The sequence below is a fragment of the Chrysemys picta genome, chromosome 1 (assembly GCF_011386835.1).
Source record: "Chrysemys picta bellii isolate R12L10 chromosome 1, ASM1138683v2, whole genome shotgun sequence".
NCBI classification, from domain to species: domain Eukaryota; kingdom Metazoa; phylum Chordata; order Testudines; family Emydidae; genus Chrysemys; species Chrysemys picta.
This window is the reverse complement of record NC_088791.1, coordinates 232,991,451-233,016,689: the sequence shown is the minus strand read 5'-3', so window position 1 is coordinate 233,016,689 and position 25,239 is coordinate 232,991,451. Positions and strand designations below refer to the sequence as shown.

Here is a 25,239-nt window from a genome sequence, read left to right as displayed (position 1 = left end):
TTGTCTCCAGATGATCTCATGAATATTCATGAGCCAATCCAGAACAGGGCTAGTAGGGTCAAAATCAAAAGAACCATGGCGGCTGACATTAGATTGCGATCTGTCTTTTGTGCCAGAATTAACATTTTCAGTGGTGGAAACTAACAAACATTAAAGCTAAATATAAGAACTCTGGACAAAAGCATGCTCAGTGAAGAAAGTGACATGCACTTGAGAATAATATTTTTGGATGACAAGCACTTAATAATTAATCATTTCTTCTCATTCCCAAAATAGTCTTCCCAAGTGTGTGTAATTTTCTCCACTGTTTTTAAATGCAATATAATTAATTAAGTCCCACTCAGAGTATTGCCAAGCTCAAGAGATCAAAAAATAAATGTGTCAGACCCCAACAAGTCAGGGAATTGTCCTCCAAAACATGAGGTTATTTACAAAGAGATTATATTGTTTTTTTCATTTTAATGCTTGCTGAACTGCCCCTGCCCATTCCCAGAGAGAGAGAGAGAGTGTGTGTGTTAATGATGCCCATGCTCCGAAATGTATTGGCCATGAGGATTTTGGCCCCTCTTGCAGGAGTTTTCACCCCCACATCTTTCCATCCCTGCCCAGAAATGAATTCTGCCCCCCAACCTCCAAATCAATCTTGTGCCCCATCCCTCATCAGTTCTGTCCTCACCCTCCACCAGTTCAGCCCCCACCTAACTCAATTCTGCACCACACAGGCCCCACCAGTTCTGCCTCCATCCCCACCTAGCCCCCACCTCACACCAGTTCTGCCCCCCACCAGTTTGGCCCACCCAGCTTCCCACCCCTCAACTCTGCTTCTCCGGGGTTCTTCCCCCTTCCCTACCCTGTGGGGCTGAAGTGGGGTCCCCACTCCCTTCCAGGCTTGGGGGTGGCTCCAGGGACTTACATTTTAGCATAGGAGGGAGGGAGCAGAGCCAACCTGTTGCTCACAGGAGGGGAGTGGGGAAGGAGAGGGAGATTGAGCTCTGGTTGGCTGTTCTGCCCCTGGAGAAGGCAAGGCAGTGAGGCAGATGGCCAATCAGAAGGCAGCTTTCCCCCCTTACTTCACCCTCCCCTGCCTTTACTCCGCAGAATTGAAATTTGCTATCTTAACCTCGCTTTGAGGAATGGAATGTGACACATGCATAATATTTGAGAGGGGCCTCGTCCTGGAGAACAAAAGTACAGAAAGCGATCTGGCTCCAACACTCATTAAAATGCAAGGGAAGGTTTATTTGTTCTCTCAAGTGTAGCTTCTCAAAGAATCTGCTGCACACTGATTGGGAAACACTGCAATAAGGAATGAGTTGGGAGAAGGGAGGGGCCAGCATGCTGGTCTCCTCCTACATAGCAGGCAGATGCCTGCAGACACTGGGCATAAGAAAGCTCATGCAGTGTGCAGTCCCTGACTTAGTAAGGAGCAGACACCAGTAGGAGAAGGCAGCCAAATCCTCTGAGCCTAAGGAGTAAGTGGGGCCAGTGGAGGGAAATAAATTGCAACCCAGCACCAGGAAGAGAGCTGGCAACTCCTGATAAGGAGGTGGATAATAATTGTTTGAATTACCTGCCACCAGGAGGAGAGCTGGGCCTACGGCCATATGGAGAAGATACACAGAAAGAAATTGCCACCCTGCTCCAGGAAGCAAGATAGGTGATAATAATTGTTTGAACTACTCAGATCCAGGAGGAGAACTGGGGCTCCTGCCATGAGGAGGATTTAAAGACCGAGAGAAAATGAGGGGACTGGGCACTGAGTGTAAAGGGCACACTTCAAAGTAACTCTGAGAGCTAGAAGTATCTTTTATTTATTTGGGACTTTTTGTAGGATTATTGTAATAACCAAGTGTGGTGGGGCGGCGGCCCTACGCCCGGAGAGTGTGGGCTGCGGCAGGCCAGAGCGCCTGCGTATTCCAGCAGCCAATGAGAGAAGGGCTTGTTGCGAGCCAATCAGAGAACAGATTGGGACCAGCCAGTCAGGGCCCAGCTCAGCCATATAAAAGACTGCTCAGGGAGAGAGCAGTCAGTCTGTCCCAGGCCTTCAGAGGGGAAGGTCTGTGCCCGGAGCTGGGAGGCCAGCACCATGTGCAGCGCAGCGCAGCGCAGCCTTGGAGAGTGGGAGAAGGTCCTACTCTATAGCCTGCCAGGCGGCTGGCCTTGTAGGAAAGGACCTAGTGGGAAGGAGGGCTGTTGGGGAAGTGGTCCAGAGGAACAGACAGAGGAGGAAGGAGAAGGAGGACAGCGAGGCTGTTGCTAGAGGGCCTCTGGACCAGGACTCAGAGTAGTGGGCAGGCCTGGGTCCCCCCCTTCCCTTTGTTCCCCTTGGCAGTACACCCAGCTATTGGCTGCAGGGAGTGGCCAGCTGAAACTACACCAGATCCTTGACCATGGGGATTGGACTTGAAGGTGTAGGACTGTGGGTCATCCAGCCCCTGGAAGGGGGTGCAAATGGACAAACGGACACTGTCGGAGGACAGTGTTCCAGAAGAGGATGCTGCATGTTGGGAGCAATGTGAGTCTGCAGGCCAACCAAAGGTGAGATGACAGGTGGGATGCCACCAGAAGGGGGTGCTTTACTGGATTGAACCAATTCCCTGAGATGACCAGTCGGCGGTGCTGCAGTGGTGAGTCCCAACCCTGTCACACCAAGTCATAAGGAGAGTATTATTGAATCAAGTATGCCTGAAGTGGAATTACTGGCTCCCAGAGAAAGGAAACTGAGATAGGGTGTACTGCAGCATCCTAATCCAGTAGGAGGCATTACAGTCAGGTATGCCCTACAACTGTGGGATAGGTGCAACAGTCCACAGCAGTTGCAGGAATTGCTGCATGTGAACATTGTATACCTGAAATATGCTGTCTAATGTGCACCATTGTAGCTTTCTACAGTGCAAATTGTACTTTGTATTCCTAGTGTAGACAAGTTTTAACTAATTTGTGGAAATTAAAGGAAAAAATGACATTGCCCCCTTCAGCTCCAGCAGATAGCACAAGTCTGACCATCTCCATTACCCCTAAACTGCAATGTCTTCTCTGCTTCTTAGTGAATGGATTTTGGAACCAGAACTGAGATGCAACAGTTGTGTTCCACATCCTCCTGGGTGTTCTTTTTCCTCTCTACATAGAAATAAGGAGGGTGGTAGAATGTAGCCTAGAGCTGTTGTATATCAGCTCTATGCCCTCTTTATATTGGGGGAATACCCCAAGGGCTAGATTCACCAGGTTTATAGTACCTTTGCTGTGGCAGAACCAGTATAAAGGGGTTGTAGCTTGACCATAAATCATGTCCACTGAGTCTTCCAAGGTAGAGAAGACTTAAACTACTAATCTAAAAAATAAGACCCCAACTCCACCACTCACATATCCATTCTGTTTGTGGGGAAAAGGGCTTTCACAAATCATAAGTTAACAAAAAGAGGAACAAACACATTTCCCCCATCTTTGCAGATTGCTTATAAGTGAGAGCTAGAAAGCAGATGTAATTATTGGGGGTTGCTCAGTGTAGTAAGTGAAGGCAACATGGTAAAGGCCTAATGAAGGCCCAGTATGAAGCCTGAACCAAACTAAAGTAATGGTCAAGGCTTTGCTAGCATAAAAAGCAAAGTTAAGCTGTGAGCAAGAGGCAGGCCCTGCTCACAGAAGCTGGCAAGGAAAGGGCTGATGTTGCAGAAATACATATTCATTTAGCATAGTTACAGTATAAACATGGTACCAAGACATACCATACCGGAACATTCCACAGATAACAGGGAACAGACCGACCCATCCCAATGACAGGGGCAAAAGGGTAAAATGATGGATAGAGATGTTTTGATCGAACCAACAGGTACAAGGTGCGAGGCGGCCCCTTATTGCATAGAGGGGTTGTACCTTGCTACGTAGAGGGGTTGAACCTCAATACGTCAGGAGTGATGTGTAACTTGTTTGTACCGGTGTATAAGAATGTGTCCCTGGGGTGGTGTCTTTGTCCGGCCACGGGGGCAGTGGAAAGTCCCGCCACTGAGCCGGGTCCTTGCCAAGAGACATCTATTAGTAGTATGCCCGGTAGACTAAGTAATCTACGGGGAACAGCAATTGTGTCCGAGATCGCAATAAACCTGGCCGAGGTGCCTTTGTATCTTAGTAGACTCTGTGGTTATTGGGGATTTTCGTCGGGTCTGCTGTGTCAGCTATCTGCGCAGAGCTGGGGCAGCACACAGAGGAAACACACGCACGCAGCCGAGTGATATCAACAGGAGAAAGCAAAAGCACCACACCGGTAGCCTCTCACAACACTGGTGACCCCGACCGCTGATCTGGTGAGTAAGCAAAACTGCCGTGGTAGGAATCGCGATCTAACATGGCAGTAAACCTCGAGCTAGGGAACCCCCTCATCCCCTCCCTCATGATCCCCACGGAGTTTGATGATTGTTGGACCCGCTGGATTGCCAGTGTACTGTGACTCAGAGGCAGGGCTGGCCTTACCATGAGGCGAACTGAGGCAGCCGCCTCCGGTGCCAGACTATGGGGGGGGGGGGGGTGTGACACTAGGTCCTAGAGTGTAGAAAATTGTCTGCTGCTGGTATTATCTCTGCTCGATGCACAGAGATAGTGGAGTGCTGTGCTTGAGGAAGGAGGGCACAAGAGGCAGGCAGGAGAAAAGGTGAGAGGGAATAACAGAAAGCAGCAGCAGCAGCTGCAGGGAGAGAGAGGAGGAAGAGCCTCTATGCACCTCTCTAGCACCCCCAGGAGCCTGGACTGATTAACACCAGCTTCTCGGGGAGCTTCCTGTTTTCTGCTGCTTCCCTGAACCACTTGAGTAGAATAGGCAGTCAACTGAAGTAGTAGGAACCAGTTAGGCCCTTAAGATACTGATATCCTCCCTCACTCAGGCCCTGCTACCAGCCTGCTTATTTGTCCCCTTTAACTGAGTGTTGAGAGCCACTATTGCTGGCACAGAACAGCAGTCATGAGTGAAAGAAGAAAACGACCCTCTGGGGCAGCATTTAGAAAAAGAAAGAAAGCAAAGGAGGCTTTTCTATCTAAGCAGGAAGGAGCTCTCCTGAGATACAGACACAAATGTTACGGTGAGCCTTCCAGCCCCAGTGAGGATCTGAGTGGTGAGGAGATGCCTGATCTTCCAGTTAGTCAGCGTGCAGGTGACCTGGCAGTTATTGCAGCATCCATATCTCCATCTCAAATGGATGTAACCATGTTGCACATTCCTGAAGAAAAGTCTAGATCAGAGAAGAGTGTGGTGGAGGTGCAAGAAACAGCTGCTACTGAGTCTAGTTCCTTAAGTCTAGATGATCCAGGGCTGTGGACCCACTTGAGCAGTAGCCCGAGGGACTTCCTTGTACTGCATGGGCCACAGCAAGTGAAAAACATCATGTTCCCCAAAGACAATGAAAATAGAAGTTTCCATCCAACACATTACTGGTGTGAAATTCCCAATGGTGACAAAGTGGAGAAGCCATGGCTTATGTACTCAAAAACCCAGAATGCTGCGTACTGTTTTTGTGGCAAACTCGTCCAGTCTAATGTTCCAGACACATTCTACGGGAACAAAGGACTAGAAAAATCTGGCTAGAAATCTGGCATGCCATGAGAAGGCAGCAAATCACCAGAGCATTCCATAGGTGGAAAGAGCTTGAGATGAGACTAAGGTTAAAGGCCACCACAGATGATCGGCATCAAGAGAAGATTGCATAAGAGTCTCTTTACTGGCAAAATGTTCCAAAAAGGCTCATTGCCATTGTGAGAATGCTTGCTGCCCAAAACCTAGCACTGCATGGCACTTCAGATCAGCTGTATGTGCCAAATAATGGAAACGTCCTTAAAATTGTGGAGCTGATGGCTGAGTTTGATGCTGTACTCCAGGAGCATCTAAGAAGAGTCACCACCCAAGAAATGTACATACACCACTACCTTGGAAAAACAATTTAAAGTGAGATCATACAGTTACTGGCAACAAAAGTCAAACAGAAGATTGTAGCAGATCTGAAGTCAGCAAGATATTACTCTGTTATTCTGGACTGCACACCTGACATCAGCCATACGGAACAAATGACTTTAATGGTGTGTTTTGTAACAACAACAGAACCTAGTAAAAATGTCCCTGCAATGGTTACTGTCAGAGCATTTTCTAGAATTTATTGACATTGATGATACTACAGGAGCTGGTATGACAAATGTGCTTCTTAAAAATCTGGAAGGTATTTAAGAATTGCGATAGCTGACACAAGAGGTCAGGGCTACGATAATGGTGCCAACATGAGAGGAAAGAACAGAGGAGTGCAGACACGGATCCGAGAGTTAAACCCTCGAGCTTTTTTTGTCTCATGCAGTTCTCATGCATTGAACTTGATGGTCAGTGATGCAGCATTAGCTTCTAGTGAGGCTGCTGAATTTTTTAATGTAGTTCAAAGCATCTATGTATTTTTCTCTGCATCAACTCATTGATGGCAAATTTTGAAGTAACATCTGGGAACATCTTCTCTGACACTGAAACCACTGAGTGCCACACGATGGGGAAAGTCGAGTGGAGACGATAAAGCCTATCAAACACCAAGATAGATGATATACTGTTTGAAATAAATGTTGTAAGCAAGAGACTCCAAGGTGTTGACCCAGATATATCTGGAGCAATGGAACAACTGGACAAAGCAAGTCATACCCTACAGTCTTACTGGTCAGATGAGAGATTTCAAAATGTTCTGAATAGTGCACAGAAGTTGGCAGAAGAATTTCACACTGAAGCTATTTTCCCACCCATTCAAGAATACAAGAGTCACTGAAGAAGACTACCTTTTGATTACGAGGCACGGGATAATCCCATAAGAGACCTCAAACAACAATTCAAAGTTGAATTCTTTAACCAGGTGCTAGATTGTGCAAAACAGTCAGTTGAACATTTCATGCAGCTCAAGGAACACAGCAGTATATTTGGGATGTTATATGATATTCCAAAACGCCTCACTATACCTGAAGAAAACCTACACCAGCAATGCAGGGCACTAGAGACAGTGACCCATGATGACATGCGCGATATTGATGCAAGTGATTTAGGTGATGAACTGAAATCCCTTTCAAGATACATTTCAGCAGGATCAACTCTAAAGGCTATTCTGGAATATATGTTCACAAATATGATCACTCTCTTTCCAAATGCTTTTGTTGCTCTGCACATACTTCTAACATTTCCTGTAACAGTTGCCAGTGGAGAACGCAGCTTCTCCAAGCTGAAGTTAATAAAAACACATCTACGCTCCACGATGACACAGGAGAAGCTGGTTGGCCTTGCAACCATCTCAATAGAGCATGAGCTGGCCCAGACTGTGGACCTTCAGGAAGCAGTTCAAATCTTTGCAACCAAGAAGGCACGGAAAGCACCACTTTGAGTAATCAAACAGATAAAAATGCCAGTGTTTACTGTGCAGACAAGAAAAGTTACATTTGCTGTTCAGGCGTTTGAAAGTTAAGTGTTACTTAAAATTTTTGAACAAGGCATTTTAAGTTGTTAGTTCTCCTTTATTGTGGTAGGTAGCAGAGCAGTACCATAAGAGGAGTAGAACAGGAAGAAGGTAGAATTGAGACCTTCCAAAGTTTTGGCCCAAGCGAGGGGGCAATGGGGGCATCATTTGAGCTCCCCGCCTCAGGTGCCAAAATGTTGTGGGCCGGCCCTACTCAGAGGCAAGCTCTAAAGGTGCTTCAGCAGCTAGATCTTGGTAGGCACTAACCCTCGTGGGCCCTAATAACCACTCGGACACCTGGCTAAAGGAAAGGGTATTATACTAGATTTGGCAAAAAAGATTGCAGATACTCTCGTGTGATTTCTTGGGGTGCCTAGGACTGTGTCACCTTGTTATCCCCCGGTCTCCAAGGAGAGAGAGAGAGACTTGCTGGTGCTTAACTAGGTATCAGCTCCATGATACCTCCAGTCTGTTGGCCACCCAAACAATGTCCTCTGAGCTCTTAATTTGCTTTGCAGGTTAATAGGTGTACCCTAGTCCTTGAGTCCCTTTGAAGCATTCTCCTGTGATATCCAGCCCATCACTGGCTACTCACAGAAATACCAGGTTTGCTATCTCCAAGGGGACAGTGCACACACCAGACTGTTTGAGTCAGCTGAGGATCAGCTCTTATATACCATCACAGCACTGAGATATATTTATAGTGAAAACAATCATACATTTATTATCAAAGGTTAAGATTTAAGAAATAGTGACTAAGGATAATGGAAACAGAAAGATTACATATAAAACAAAATCCATACACTCTTTCTAGAGACTAAACTTAATTTTAATAGGCTAACCCAGAGGTTCTCAAACTGGGTCTCAAAGTGAGTTGCGACCCCATGGGGTTGCCAGGGGTGGCATTAGACTTGCTGGGGTGGAAGCTTCCACCCTGAGTGGTGGGGCTTGGGCTTTGGCGGGGCTCAAGCAGGCTATGGCTTCGGTCCCCCTTCCTGGGGTTGTGTAGTAATTTTTGTTGTCAGAAGGGGGTCGCGGAGCAATGAAGTTTGAGAACCCCTGGGTTAACCAGCCATCTAAAGCAGTCTATTCTTACCCAAAGCCTTCTTGCAGTGTTTGCAACCAAGGTTGGTTGGGATATCTTTTTCACAAATGTAATCACAATGCCCACATTTCCTCAGGTGCAGGGTAAATAAGTGTCCTTTTGCTTTTTTCATATATTCCCCAAAATCCATTGTTTGTCCCCGGAGTTAGCATGATCCCCTCACACCGCCACCCTGGGTTTATTCCCTGGTGTGCTGACTTCATGTTGATTTCACATGTAAACAGAGCTTCCATTGTGTTGGCTTACAATGCTTAATTTTACATGTGAACTGAGGCACACAGGTGAATAGACATCCTTTGGCTGGCAACCCTGCCTCCTGTCAACATAATAAACTACTTCTGTGAGCAGCAGAAGCTATGTTGGTAGGAGAAGTGCTTGCTGACATAGCACTGGCCACACCCACACTTATTTTGGTGTAACTTACGTCACTGTTTTATTCACACCTCTGAGCAACATCAATTATGCTGCAGAGTGACATAGCCTTAGGCAAATTTTAGCACATGTTGGGGGTGGGTGAGTTGCTACAACTTATAGATGTCTTCCTTTTCCACTCAACCCTTTCTAGATAGATCAATTTTGGTCTTTAATAACTGTCTTAAATATTCTGCAAAAAGAAGAACAGGAGTACTTGTTCATTGTAAACCCTCTGGCTTGTTTCCTTTTCCGAAGCTCCTTCCTTTGGAAGCATTCTTTTTTCTGTTCCCTGTTCTTAAGATGACACAATTTGTGCAGTAATGTTTGGCTTTCCAGGCTGAAATAATGTGCAATGTATTTATTAACAGGAGATCTAAAGAAACCACTGTGGGCAGAGCATTTCCCTGAGTGACTCCCCTCTTTTCCCTTCACAGAATAAAGTTTCCTATTTCAGAGTTGTTTCCTGCTGGGATTTCCAGACTATAAAAACACCATTTCTGTCCTCAGATTTAGAGAGAGACAAGGTGGGTGAGGTAATATCAAACTTATATTCAGGACTCCTCTATTTTACAAGTAGACCTGGACATCTAAACTTCCTCTATCAACTGACAGAGCAGCTCCTCTTAATGGGTATCAACTGACAAATTGTATATGTACACTGTTAGCCCTTGGACCAAATCAGTCAGCCCTGGAACTGTGTGTTGACCTCAGAAGGGGCTAAATTCAGGTTCTCCACGCCCGCCCACATCTAGTCATCGGCCCATTTAGGTGGTGAGACAAGACGTGACTGGTTGGTAAGGTGCAAGCAGGTGGGTTTAGTAACTGAATACAGGTGTACAAGTAAACAAGGCCCCCCAACTTAATGAAAACAGTACAAAACAGGCTCGGTTGTCAATGGATGGAATATGGCATAAAGCCAGAAACCAAAGGCCCTTACAGAAACAAGGGATCCACAATAAGAGTAATGAGAGTAACCACACTACCATGTCTCGTTGACAGCAGAAGATAAGCAGACCCCAAGGAAAGTAGGATTCAAGCTGACAGGATGCAGGATCAGGACCTTCAGAGACTCAGGAACCACGTAGGTGAACAGGTAAGTCATTGGTGTTTCGTTGATCTTCTGTCTTCCACTCTTGACCCGTGGTCATGTGTGTAGTATGTGAACCTACAGTTGATGATTGTGTGAGAGGTCGGGATGGAATAAGTTCGAGTTCTGCAGACCTGGTCTGTCTTGGGGATTTCTAGCAGCCGTGCTCTTGTGTGGGTCACTGGACTGCTCCTCAGCTCAGTAGCAGAGATCCCAGTCAGGCTACTACCTCTGGCAGCCCTGAGGCAACAAGCAGCAAGTGGCAAGTAGCCCTGAAGGGTGGATGAACATCCCTTAAATAACTTCATTGTTACTAGGCAGACTTCGAGTCACCTGACTCTCCTATTTCCCCGCACTTCTAGAAAAGGGCACTAACTGTGGCATAAAGAAGGGTACCAAATATGGAGGCAAAGAACAACAAAGTAGAAACCAGTATGGCCAACATAAAACCATAGTTAGAAATTCTTCCCCAACAGCACATTCATTTCTCCTGGTATTGACAGCTGGGATTCCATAGGCTCCTTCCATCCCACCAGATTTTACATTCATTACTGGTACTGTAGCACTGTATATTAGAGTAGGTATCTTAGCAGAAAATGCCTCGCTAGTCACAGGGGAGAAAAAGACCCAAGGGCAGATCCTCAGATGGTGTAAATTGTCATAGCTCCATTGACTACAGTGAAACTATGATATTTTATACCAGCTGAGGATCTGCCACCAAATCCTTTTCTGGCTGCTTCTGATAATATCATAGAACAATCAGAAATTAGGACGTTGAGAGAGATTTTGGAATTGTCTGCACTAAAAGAAATTAAAAAAAAAAAAGTAGTTAGGGCCTGATCCTCAAATGTGCTGCTAGGGACTCACAATTCCTATTGAAACCAATGGGTAATGCTCAGTCCCACTCAGGCATAAGACCTAGGGCCTGATTCTCCACTGCCTTCTGCTTTTGGGCAATCATTTACACCAATGTAAAGTGAGTGCAAAAGGAGCAAATCCCTTGACTTGAATGGTGCAGAATTAGGTGCAGAAGGAGCAGGAAATAAAAACTACAAAGATAGATTTAATTTAAAAAATTCAAACTGGTACAAATAAATATTGAACTTCAAGTGAAGAAACTCTTTTAAATTGGCTAACAAACAGCTGTGTCCTCTTCATAATACCCAGCTGTTGTCTCCCACTCCATGACAATATCAGAAGTTTTCTGCACCGTTTTCCCATGTGGTTCTGTTTGAAAGAATCCTTTTCATGGCTCACAAGGAGGAGCCCAAATAGATTTGAACAAATTCCAAAGAGCATGATCTAATGCCTATATTACTGTTACTTGTAGGTGCAGACAATCAACAAACGTGAAGTCAATTCAGAAACCGTACTGGTGTGAAAAATGTCTTGTCTACTGTTGTGGTGACATTTCTAATGTCACATTTTGACAACAGAGAATAATATAGTAAAGGGCTTTTCTGTACAGTAGAATCAGTGTCTAGCTGGGGTCCCAGTGCTTCTATTTTTTTAAACTAATTTCCAGGCATAGAATGGGACACACATATTGTCAGTAGGGCTGTCAAGTGATTACAAAAATTAATCGCGCAAATAATCGCGTTGTTAAACAATAATAGAATACCATTTATTTAAATATTTTTGGATGTTTTCTACATTTTCAAATTACAACACAGAATACAAAGTGTAACAAGCAGCTCACTTGATATTTTTTATTACAAATATTTGCACAGTAAACAAAAATAGTATTTTTCAATTCCCCCATTACAAGTACTGTAGTGCAATCTCTTTATAATGCAAGTTGAATGTACAAATGTAGAATTATCTAAAAAAAAAAACTGCATTAAAAATAAAACAATGTAAAACTTTGGAGCTTACAAGTCCGATCAGTCCTACTTCAGCCAATCAGGCAGACAAACAAGTTTGGTTACAATTTGCAGGCGATAACGCTGCCCGCTTCTTGTTTACAATGTCACCTGAAAGTGAGAACAGGCATTCGCATGGCACTGTTGTACCCGGCGTCGCAAGACATTTACATGCCAGATGTACTAAAGATTCATATGTCCCTTCATGCTTCAACACCATTTTAGAGGACGTACATCCATGCTGATGATGGATTCTACTCAATAACGATCCAAAGCAGAGCGGACCGACGCTTGTTCATTTTCATCATCTGAGTCAGATGCCACCAGCAGAAGATGGATTTTTTTTTTTGATGTTTCGGGTTCTGTAGCTTCCGCATCGGAGTATTGCTCTTTTAAGACTTCTGAAAGCATATTCCATAACTCGTCCCTCTCAGATTTTGAATGACACTTCAGATTCTTAAACCTGGGGTCGAGTGCTGTAGCTATTTTTAGAAATCTCACGTTGGTATCTTCTTTGCATTTTTGTCAAATCTGCTGTGAAAGTGTTCTTAAAATGAACATGTGCTGGGTCATCATCCGAGACTACTATAAGATGAAATATATGGCAGAATGTGGGTAAAACCGAACAGGAGACATAAAATTCTCCCCCAAGGAGTTCAGTCTCAAATTTAATTAACACATTATTATTTTTTTTTAAATGAGTGTCATCAACATGGAAGCATGTCCTCTGGAATGGTGGCCAAAACATGAAGGGGCATACGAATTTTTAGCATATCTAGAACGTAAATACCTTGCAATGCTGGCTACAAAAGTGCATTGCGAACACCTGTACTCACTTTCAGGTAACATTGTAAATAAGAAGCAGGCAGCAGTATCTCCCATAAATGTAAAGAATTGTTTGTCTTAGAGATTGGCTGAATAAGAAGTAGGACTGAGTGGACTTGTAGGCTCTAAAGTTTTACGTTGTTTTGTTTTTGAGTGCAGTTATTTTTTGTAGAAAATTCTACAAAATTCAACTTGCATTATAAAGAGATTGCACTACAGTACTTGTATGAGGTCAGTTGAAAAATACTATTTTTAATTTTTACAGTGAAAATATTTGTAATAAAAATAATATAAAGTGAGTACCCTATGCTGTATTCTGTGTTGTAAAAGAAATCAATATATTTGAAAATGTAGAAAAACATCCAAAAAGATTTAATAAATTTCAGTTGGTATTCTATTGTTTAACAGTGTGATTTAATCATGATTGATTTTTTTAATCAGATTAACTCAAAAATAATCACATGAGTTAACTGATTAATTGACAGCCCTAATTGTCAGGATATTAAGTATCAGATTAGTTTGAGTTTGTCAACATGATAATTGCTAATGAACCTCTAGCTAGTGACACAACTGGTGTGTGATAGATTAAATTGTGCAACTATTTGGTTTATTAAACCTCCACTGATTTAATGTCATTTAAACACTGAGGCCAAATTCTACACCTACATCCTGAAAATCCCTTTTTGAAATCAATGAGGATGAAGTCAATGGATTTACAAAGAATGCAGTTTTAGTAAAGAATTTGGCCCCCAGACTACCAGTAGAAAATACTTATTCTTTGCATCTTACTTTTAAAGAAATTATTTTAAATGTAATGTGATTGTCATTGCATTCAATTCTGCACAAACTGACATTTGTTTTGTTTTAAAATGTGGTTGGCTTGCATATTTCATCCTGAATTTTTAATTTAATTACTAGTGGACTGATCCTGCAAATACTTACTGCCAAACATAGGGCTTACAACTGTAAAAATGCGACCTTGTAACAAAAGCACATGTGCTGTGTAATGTGAACAGCAAAACGTAACATGAAAGAGTGTACCTGTTCTCTAAAATGTGTCTTTATAACCACCTCTCCCTTTTCCTCCACCAGCTGCAAATGTTTCTCCCTAGCAGAGGCTAGTGAAGATTAGGAGAAAACGGCAGACTCAGGTTGATATGTTCTCGGAGCTCCAAATGTCCTCCCATGCTGCCATAGCACAGCAGAATGCATAAAGAATCCATGAATGTGAAGTAACAATGACTTTATTGCCTCTGCAAGCAGTGCTCGAAGTGGGGAGGGGAGGATGGTTAGCTTACAGGGAAGTAGAGTGAACCGGGCTGGGGGGTTCATCAAGGAGAAACAAACAGAAGTTTCACACCATAGCCTGGCCAGTCACAAAACTGGTTTTCAAAGTTTCTCTGATGCGCACCGTTCCCTGCTGTACTCTTCTAATCGCCCTGGTGTCTGGCTGTGCGTAATCAGCGGCCAGGCAACTTGCCTCAACCTCCCACCCCGCCATAAATGTCTCCCCCTTACTCTCACAGATATTGTGGAGCACACCACAAGCAGCAATAACAAGGGGGATATTGGTTTTGCTGAGGTCTATCCAAGTCAGTAAACTGCACCAGCACGCTTTTAGAATGTGCATTTGGACATTTATCACCATTCTGCACTTGCTCAGCCTATAGTTGAACAGCTCCTGACTACTGTCCAGGCAGCCTGTGTATGGCTTCATGAGCCATGGCATTAAGGGGTAGGCTGGGTCCCCAAGGATAACTATAGGCATTTCAACATCCCCAACAGTTATTTTCTGGTCCGGGAAGAAAGTCCCTTCCTCCAGCTTTTGAAACACTTCAGAGTTGCTGAAGACATGAGCACCATGTACCTCTTCCAGCCATCCCACGTTGATATTAGTGAAACGTCCCTTGTGATCCACCAGGACTTGTAGCAGCATTGAAAAGTACCCCTTTCGGTTTATGTACTCGCTGGCTTGGTGCTCCGGTGCCAAGATAGGGATATGGGTTCCGTCTCTCACCCCACCACACTTAGGGAATCCCATTGCAGCAAAGCCATCCACTATGACCTGCACGTTTCCCAGAGTCACTGGTTCCATGAAAGTGCCCTTACGCATGCAAAAGTTTCGCAGCCACTGGGAATCGTCCCACACCTGCGACATGATGCGGTCCCACCAGTCTGTAATTATTTCCCGGGCTCAGAATCAGCGTTCCACAGCATGAACCTGCCCTATTAACACCATGATTTGCACATTGCTGGGGCCCGTACTTTGTGAGAGGTCTATGTCCATGTCAATTTCTTCATCAATCTCGTCGCCGTGCTGCAATCGCCTCCTCACCTGGTTTTGCTTTGTCATGTTCTGGCTCTGCATATACTTCAGGACAATGCACGTGGTGTTCATAGTGCTCATAATTGCCGCGGTGATCTGAGCGGGCGCCATGATCCCACTGCTATGGCGTCTGGGCTGAAAAAAGGCGTGAAACTATTGTCTGAGGGAGGGAGGGGCGAGTGACGACATGGCTTACAGGGAATTAAAATCAACAACGGTGGCTGTGCATCAGGGAGAAACATAAACAACTGTCACACAGAATGGCCCCCCCAAAGATTGAACTCAAAACCCTGGGTTTAGCAGGCCATTGATTTCACGGAGGGAGGGGGAAGCAAATGAATACAGAACAAATCTGGTCCATTTATCTTTTACATCTTAGGCTGGCAGCAGATGGTGCAGCATGACTGATAGCCAGCGGCATCTTCTGGGTGCTTGGCAGAAGATGCTGCATTACGACTGCTAGCCATCATCGTCAAGACAGTGCAATAGGACTGCCGGCAGGACTGAGTCTCCAGGAGACAAAACATGTCTGCCCAGGCACCTCTGACTGAACTTACTGAGGAGTACGACGACTACGGATAGCAGTCGTAATACACGATCTACTGCCAAAAGGCAAGGAGCTGCTACTGTATAGCAATGCAGTCCCACATCTGCCAGCACCCAGATAGCCGATGATGGCTACCAGTCATACTGCACCGTCTACTGCCAAAAGGCAATTAGCTGCTGCTGTGCACCCAGATGACATATGGTGAGGGTGAGCTGAGCTGAGCGGGGCGTGGTATGCTGTCTGCACAGGTAACCCAGGAAAAAAGGCACGAAACGATTGTCTGCCGTTGCTCTCACAGGGGGGGGGGGGGGCTGACAACATGTGCCCAGAATCCCCCGCGACACTGTTTTTGCCTCATCAGGCATTGGGATCTCAACCCAGAATTCCAATGAGCGGCGGAGACTGCAGGAACTGTGGGATAGCTACCCACAGTGCAACGCTCTGGAAGTCGACGCTAGCCTCGGTACTGTGGACACATTCTGCCGACTTAACGCACTTAGAGCATTTTATGTGGGGACACACACAATAGACTGTATAAAAACAATTTCTATAAAACCGGCTTCTATAAATTCAACCTAATTTCAAAGTGTAGACATATCCTTGGAGTACTTGTGGCAGTTCTGCCTGTTAAGGGCACTCAGGAAGGGTGCATTTAGTTTTCCCAGATTTCTAGGTGTCGATGTAAGCCGGTTTAGTTGTTTGTGAAGAAGGATCCTAAAAATATTGAACCCAACTCTTTTTTCTGCTATTATCCTCCTGGCAGAAATGTTGCATAAGGACTGTAGGCCTCAAAAAAGTACACATCACCACTTGTTTCTAATTTTTCATTATGCACATCTAACTTGTACCCAGGCGCAGAAGGTTTGTATAATTTTTGTTGGTGCCCAGAACAGGTCCAAATCCCATGCCCCCACAGACCTGCCTTGTAAGCTGATATATATTTTTTGAAATAATGTAAAAATGTGAGGGCTCTGGGTTTGGGCTGGGGATAAGGGGTTTGAGGTGTGGGAGGGACTCAGGCAGAGGGTTGGGGTGTGAGGGTGAGGGCTACGGGGCTGGGGATGAGGGGTTCACGGTGCAGGAGGGGGCTCAGGGTTGGGGTGGGGCCAGGGATGAGTAGTTTGGGGTGCAGGCAGGCTGCCCCCGGCTAGGGCCAGAGAGGACTCCCCCCGGCAGCACACTCACCTCACACCACTGTCACTGCACGTGCTCCTAGGGCCCCTCTCAGGGTCTAGGAAGCCCCCTCGCCTCCCCTGTGGTGGGGACAGGGTTGCCATCATATATGCGCCTCCTCCCTTGCTGCTCCCCCTCACTGTAGCCTCACTGGGTGTGGGGGATGGGGCTGCCCCTTGCCCAACGTGGGGCATGAGTGCTCACTGCGGGTGGGGGGGGAGGGCCCTGTGCAGGTGGAGGGTCCCGCTGGAAAAGGGAAGGGTCCATCTGTCCGAGGCGGAAGGGCTAGGTCAGCCTGCCCAAGAACTAGTGGGGAAGGGGGGCGTTAGGACCCTGCGGTGGCAGTTGATGCCGGGAGCTGGCAGAGCAGTGTGCAATGCGGAGCTGCAGGGGGCAGCCACCCGCTGCCCAGGGCGCAGGCAGGGACTCTCGGGGGTGGCAGGCTGGCCCAGGGGAGAGACTTGGCCCCAAACATTGGTGGAGCTGGGCCCCCGGGCTCTGAATATTGCTGGAGCACAGGCACCATGGGCCCATATAACTTGCCTACCCTGCTTCTACCCCTTCTCCACAAAAGCTCACACAAGACACAAAAGTAGAAAATTCATCTGGAGAAAGGCCTGTTTTGTCCTTCTCAGTGACACAGTACAGGCTTCATTTTGATTTCCCTTATACCTATGTAACTTCACCAATTTCAATGGGGGTATTCCTGGTTTATAACAGTGAGATCAGAATCAAGCCCTAGATACTGTTTTAGAGGGGAATCTACATTCTGTTCCCTCATGTCCTCCTACAGTCTCTTACCCTCCTCTCAAGCTTGTCATCATACTGCCTATTTAGTTTTCTTTTTGTACTCCCATTTCAGTGCCTTTTATGTCAACCTATTTGCCTGAAAGTCCCCTTCCCACACTAACCTATGAAAAATAGCTTAGACAGAGGAACAGTTCCGTATGAGTCAGAGATCATCTGAGCTGACAAGACAAACACATATGGAGGAGTTAAAAAAAAAACCCTCTCATCAGCCCATGATTATTGTTAGGATGCAACATATAATTGCTGAGAAATGTACAGCTACATAAACTGCTTTTCTCCTAGAGGAAATGGGCATGCAGACAACATGTATTTATTTTATTGTTGTTTAGGGATTTAATGTGTGAGATTCAAGTTAGTTTGTTTTTTAAATGCAGCTGGCGGCTATCCCTGAGCACACGTGACCCTGTGACTGTAAGAGGACTATAATTCCCACCAAAAAAGGATCTCAAAGTGTTGTTTGTAGTTTCACGGACTTGTGAAAAAAGGAAGGGCATTTGTTTCAATGTTTGCAGAGGGCTCTTAATTACAGGCAAACCACTCAGGCAGATGTTAATGCCAGCCATCTCGGACTAACAGCTGAGCTGACAAAGCAACCATCAAATCTATTCCCATTATTTCTGTAAGGGGAACACCATATTTGGGTGTGTGGGTGGGTGATTCCATATCCCTTACATAGAATATTGGGAAAGAGAAGGGAAGAAAAGGGAAGTTTATATTCCAGTGTTTCTTTGTATGCCCTTTAGTTCTGAGTGCTTCAAGCCTTGAGAGATCCACAACACCTGGTGCAAATACTTTAAGGAAATATCTCACTGGAAAAACGTCAGTTTACCTTCTTGGTACTTCCACCTCTTCAAACACAGGTACAATAACCAACATGTCTCTGAGCAATTTGGGGTATTCTTTTTCCCATCAGTTCATCTGGTTGATGTAAATTTCCCTATCTTGTGATTAGCATTTCTTTTAATTCATATTCTCTAAGTGCACATTCATTTTCAAATGAAAATCTTGTAATCAGTGCAACACTATTTCAAAGAGGAAATTGAAGGGGGAGGGTAAGCGGGAACTGCAAGACAGTGTGAACTTCCTGCTGTTTGTGATAAGTGCTCTGTAACCTTTAGAGAAAGGGAGAAAAAGGTGACTGTGTGCAGCTTGACTCTTGTCCAATTTATGGTTAACCTCTTCTTGACTTTCCTGGCACATTCAAGACAGGAGGGCATGGGCAGTGGGTGAACCAGCAGTTGGGGAAGGCTAGCTCTCTCCCCCTCTGCCCAAGGCCCCTCTCCTCCCCTTTTGCCCCCTCCCCTGATGGAGCCCAGAGTGGCAGAGCCCCACCAAAGCCGCTGGCCCCCTATCCCAGGCCAGCGCCCCCAGCCCCGGAGCACTGGGTAGGTGGCACCACCGCAGTGGCCCTGACCCCAGCCAGGCGGGCGGCGCCTCTGCAATGCCCCGACCGGCGCGCCAGGTGGGCACCAGCCCTAGCCTCCCCAAGTCCCGGCAGCAGGCCGTCCAACCCAAGCCCCAGCCTGGGCCACGAAAGAGCGGGAACTCACAGGCACTCCTGGGGGTGAAGTGTGGGCAGGGCACGCCAGGTTGTTTGGGGAGGCTCAGCCTCCTTCAGCTTATGATACCCGCAACCCATGCAGGAGGGACCTGATTCTCCACCCTTTTACCAAGGCTGACATCAGCATAATCCCATCCACTTCAATGGAGTTACACTGGTGTAAAACTGAAGTGAAAGAGTGGAGAATAATGCCCATATCTTTAATTGTGTCCAGTATTTCAGGTAACAATCCTGCACTACCAGGAGAATGAACTAGATGATCTATTCTAATAGACCTTTTTATTTGGCTATTCAGCATAAGTCCAGCTTCATTTTGACCTTTTCCCATTAAAATACCATGCTATTTCCTCCCATCCCCCAGCCAAAATAAGTGCTCTCTAGAGCAGCCCCAGTAGGAGTCTATTGGTGGTGAGAGTGTACAAGGAGCTCCTGTCCTCCAGGGCTCCTGAGCAGCACTTTCCAAGCACATTGTATCTGATAAGGGAGAAGGGGCCGGAGAGACCCTGAAGGCCAGAGGAGGCATGTGTGGATAATATTATTGTGGTTCACATGCGCACAGGAGAGGTGGGTGGGGAGTAGAGATTGTCTGAAAAATTCTGATGAAACCATATCCTGTCAGAACATGTGGTTCTGTTGAAATCAAAATGCTTTGCAAAATCAGCTTGAGTTTGCCAGAATTTGGTTTTAGAAAGAAAACCAGGGTGGGGAAGTTCCAACATTGTTGATATGTCCAATTTTGAAGTTTTTGGAATGAAGCATTTTGATTTTGTTTTGAAAGGACTTATTCTGTGTTATAATATAATGCAACATTTAAAAAAAGTCAAAATCAAAACAAGATGGGTGAGGTAAAATCTTTTATTGGATCAGCTTCTATTGGTGAGAGAGACAAGCTTTGGAGCCACACAGAACCCTTCTTCAGGTCTGGGAAAGGAACTCCCAGCATCACAGCAAAATGCAAAGTGGAACAGATGGTTTAGAATAAGTAGTAAGCACATATTGTAAGCTCTTTCGCTGGTGACTCGTAGAGGCTGCGGGCAAATCCCGGGCGGGAGCGACCCCCGACCATGGCCGAGGAAGGCATTGCTGCTGGAGGTGTAATGGATGTTAACCATTACAAGAAGTGCTGAAGACCGCACTCATCCACGATGGCTTAGCTCGTGGTATTCGTGAAGCTGCCAAAGCCTTGGACAAACGCCAAGCCCACCTTTGTGTTCTTGCTTTAAACTGCGACGAACCCATGTACGTAAAGTTGGTTGAAGCCCTTTGTGCAGAACACCAGATCGACTTGATAAAAGTTGATGACAACAAGAAACTGGGTGAGTGGGTAGGTCTCTGCAAAATCGACAGAGAAGGAAAACCCCGCAAAGTAGTGGGCTGCAGTTGTGTGGTTGTCAAAGACTATGGCAAGGAATCTCAGGCCAAAGATGTAATTGAAGAATACTTCAAGTGCAAGAAATGAATGAAACACATATTGTAAGGGATCATTCAAGGCACAGTGCGCTGTTAACACCTCTGCAGTCACAGAACAAAAAGGGCGGGTTTACAGACTATTGTAATGAGCCATAATCCAGTCTCTCTGTTCAGTCCATGATTTTTAGTGTTTAGCAGAGTTATGAATTTAGGTTTCCAGGCTCGTCTTTTGAAAGTGTTGTGCAGGTTTCCTTTGATGAGGAGGACTGATAGATCCGACAGAGTGATTGCTTTGAAAAAAGTGTTCACCCACAGGTGATAGGGTTTTTTTGTGTATCTTTTAGCATTTTCCTGTGTGAGTTCGAGAATGAGGGTTTTTTTGGTCTTTTAGCATTTTCCTGTGTGAGTTTGAGAGCATAGTGATTGTCTGGTTTCACCCACATAGTTGTTATTGGGGCATTTAGTGCACTGGATAGAGGTATTACCTCATTCACTTTGTCTCGCTTCCTGGGCCCAACACGGCTACAACTGCAGAACTTGCAGAACCACTGCTTGTAAACTCAAGGCTGAGCTAAATGGAGCTGCAAGAGAATGTGAAAAATGGCTGCTGATTCCCTGCTCAGTTAGAAGCAAAATACATCCCCCAGCTCCACATCACTCTTCATCTTCCAGTGGGGAATGTCCTGTGCTTGGAACAGATGTGAAAGATGGTGGTCATGTTTACTGCTCTGCAGCTGCAGTGAGTTCAGCCATGCACACATGTTTCTCTGTTACTAAACCATCTCCACACACCACAATTTGGCTGGTATTACTTGGCATTTTTCTCTGCTTCCCTAAGGCAGCTGAATTTGAGCTGCTGGCTTAAAGCACTTCTGAAAATTGACTGCTAGGTGTCTTAAGTTAAGAGCCAAAAACTAAGATGCTAAAAATCAGTTTTAAAAATGGAGGTGTGGAAGGTGATCAGGAACAGTCAGCATGGATTCAAGGGCAAGTCATGCCTGACCAACCTGATCGCCTTCTGTGATGACATAACTGGCTCTATGGATATGAGGAAAGCTGTGGATGTGATATACCTTGACTTAAGCAAAGCTTATGTTACGGTCTCCCACACTATTCTTGCCAGCAAGGACTTTACCCAGTCCTTAACCCCCCCCCCCTCAGATCTACCCCATCCAGGCTGACGTTGAACCCTTTGCATAAGCTTCTCTATCCCCAAAAGTCCCCCAGTCTTGTTGCTATATAGCACCTTCAGAATCTCAGACACCAATCCTCTTGGGACCGCTAGTTGAGCGTAATGGCCCACGTTCTCCACTGCCTTTGAGTGCTTAACCAGAAGCCCTTGCTCTAGGTGCAAGTCAGGCCAGGCTTCTCTGTATTGGTGTATACCTGGGTCTGCCTGTACCTCTTCTGGCAGATCTGACAGTCTTTCTTCCTTCCAGTGTTAACTGTTCCTTGTCCTTTCTATCCCAAGACCAGCCAATCCACTCCCAGGAAATGGAAGCAACCACCCTGATTCAAGTACAGCCGCTTGGCATTTAACACTTCCATTTTATTCTGACCATCAAGCTGTAAACAGAGTGAACTCTCTCCTGCGTTTGATATGGCCACCAAAAAAGAAGTAGTCTTTTGCAAAACACACTGAGATCTGATCAAGGGTCTATAACAATACGCCTATGTTCTTAAGTCTAAATTAAATTAGTGTAAGTTATTTAAAATGTGACATATTTCAAACCTCCCCACATATAAAATATATTCCTTCAGGGAGTCATCAAGTAAATGCTGCCTTTATTTTCTTGGCACATCTTGTTCTTTTATTAGTGACAAGGCTGCATGGTCATATGATCACAAAGTTCTGTTTATAATATTAATAAAAGAAATATATTAGGCTAAAATTGTACCCAGGCCTACAAGATATGTTCTATCCAGGATGCAAGATGTGTGCTGAGTCCTTCCTGCGAGTTGCTGAGCATCTTTAACTCTCACAAAAACAAAAGACAGGGAGTTGAGGGTGCTCAGTACCTTGCCTGATTAGGCTGCTAAGCCTTTGAAAGATTACATACACTGTAGGTAGCAGCAATAATATATTGATATTACTCAAATCTAAAGACCCAGTTCAAAAATGCCAGGCATATTATTGCACAAGTATTTTAATATCTACACAAACAACCAGAGCACTGGGAGCCAAATTTGCATTTCACAGCTAAAAATCAATGTCTCTCTGCACAGATATGAGAACACATCAGAATAACAATGAGATACTTTGGCATATTCATACATTTTTAAAACATTACGTAAAACCTCCCTTGCTTTTTCAGGTGAAATCTTGTAGAGCCAGCTCTCCATTTATGCTGGTTAAGTCTGTCACATATCTCCTATAAATCTCTCTACTAATTACAAAGCTGCACTGAGTGAGGATTTTAACATTTATTATTTAATTTAATATTTCAATGTAATTACTAATGCAGATCCCCAATGCAGCTGACTGATCTGCAAGCTGCATCTGCACCTGGGTGGAACTACATTGACTTTGGATGGGTCTCTGCTCGCATGGATCAGCTTGCAGGATCAGGGCCTTAATTATTGCCACAGTGCATTGTAGTAACTAAGGCCTCAAAATTATGGGTTATGACTATTTTAAGAATTGCCCAGGTATCAAGACCCTTTGGAAAATATAGAACAGAGCACTGAGAGAATAAAAAATTAAAGTCTCACAGCCAGATTCCTTCAATAAGTCTGAGGAAACTCAGAGTTTATTGCGGTCTTTTGCAAGAGTGTACTGCTGGTGCTTCTAAAGAGACTTCCTGTTTTTACCTCTCTTGGAATGAATGAATTAAAAATCATATTACATTAATATCTAACATTGATATTAGATGTGCCAGAATCTTAGTAAAATGGGAATCAATATTAATTAAAATGTGTATAAAAGGGAAGTCAACTATAAGTGATATAGCTTTGGACAATATATTGTAAACTTTAATGACAGGGTTTATCTCATGGGCAATCCTGGTGAGAGGGTGGTAAAGAAGACTTTATTTTTGATAATGTGAAGAAGTATGGCTAATGTTTGCAATCAAGCATTCTTATGCTATCAATTTAGTAAAATATGTCTGTTGAAAGAGGCAGTAAATAAAAAGAACTGAAACTAAATAGTGTATTTATAAGGACACTTGACCACAGAGTGGAATAAACAGAAATGTAACTGGTTAATAATGACTGGACTCAGCTCAGCTTACATACCAAGGTCTTACCAGTATTGTTAAAACAAGGAGAACACAAATGGAAAATTTATATAGCTGTTTGGGCTTGCTGCAGAACAGTTCTTGAGGTGACTTTGCATTATATAATGGACTGTTAAAGCAAGTTGAAAGAGCATCAAAGAATTTGGAGGGACTTTGTATCAATTATATGAACTTTAAACTGGACATTTTGAAAGCTAGCAGGGTTGATGGAGACACTGCAACTTGAGCAAGCACACAGAGCCCACAGAAAGTGATTTTCAGAGGTAAATTGCTGACCAGAGCAAACCAGCCTGTGTTCAAGGTATGTCCCAAGATGGTTGTACCAACAGTTATGGCCTAACTTGTCCTACACAGGCTGGTGTGTTACATAAAGAGACTGGAAATTTTCAATCCCAGTTGCAAAAATGCAAAAGTTGATATCTTGTTTTCTGTTGGGATGGTGAGAGAGGACTATTTTCATTTTGGTTGGACATTTCAAATCTTTGGAAGAAGCATGGCTCACCATCTGATTGTTCCCTGCTAGGACATCCAAGAAGAGGAACCAAGTTGGATCACTCAGCAGAAACAGGGTAAAAAAGCCTGTCTGCTTCAGCACATTGCTTCCCAAAAGTCTGAAACACCTGGAAGGGAGAAGACTGAGGTCCTTGACCATCCACCTGGGAGTCCTCCTGGTGACATCAAGTACCCATCTTGGGTAGGCACCTTTAACTGCCTTTCTGTTTTCTAGCACTGGGTTGGCTGCTAGTGCACTAAGAAAAGACTTGTCTGTCCTTCACTCCATTTGTAACCAATAACTGAGCTGAACGCTGATGGCTGAGCAAAGATCTGGTGATAAGTAACACAAAGACTTTCCCTTGGGTGATAATACAAATCTGTCAATTGACCACTTCCTGAAACTGGGTACTTAATTAGTAGGGAAGTATAATTCTTGTGTATGTTGACACAGAAGTGTCTTTTTTCTGTAACAGATTCCAATCAAGATTGTTGTAAGGTAGCTTTAAAACTGAACAAGTTACCGTTGTTAACTAAGATTGTAGAATGCTGTACTTGTGTCTACCATCGTTTATGGTTTTATACTGCCTTTCAAGTTCTAGATGATATAGACATAAAATGAGACCAAGTATACAAGCGTTTTGAACTGCACTCAGTCTGTCATAACTGTAAGAGTTCACATTAGATAGTTAGGAGTGTCAGTCAGATCCTGGGGCTATCTCTTTCACAGGCAAATAGATTAAAAGGGTTGACTACTATACATCTATTGGGTAGGAGACCTTAGTGAATTGGCATGTAAATAATTGACCAAAATAGTTTTGTGATCTATCTTTGGATTGTTTTCATCCGTTGTGTTAGCAACACCAGAATTGATAACCAACTGACACAAGTAAGGCCCTATTCTGAGGGACTCAGTCAAAAATCTAAACAGAAT

At 44.6% G+C, this 25,239-nt stretch overlaps 1 protein-coding gene and 1 long non-coding RNA gene across 2 annotated transcripts; both read left to right on the top strand.

The window, feature by feature from the left end:
- Positions 1 to 1,370: 1,370 nt before the first annotated feature.
- Positions 1,371 to 13,959, top strand: LOC112059419 (uncharacterized). Its single transcript, XR_010600357.1, has 4 exons — positions 1,371 to 1,472; positions 1,581 to 1,657; positions 9,976 to 10,066; positions 13,840 to 13,959. It is a non-coding gene; the product is annotated as an uncharacterized LOC112059419 (long non-coding RNA).
- A 6,254-nt stretch (positions 13,960 to 20,213) lies between these two features.
- LOC101944142 (small ribosomal subunit protein eS12-like) lies at positions 20,214 to 20,629 on the top strand. Its single transcript, XM_042840775.1, is given in 2 exon segments — positions 20,214 to 20,271; positions 20,274 to 20,629. Coding segments are annotated over 2 exon segments (393 nt in total). The 5' UTR covers positions 20,214 to 20,228; the 3' UTR covers positions 20,624 to 20,629.
- Positions 20,630 to 25,239: the final 4,610 nt, after the last annotated feature.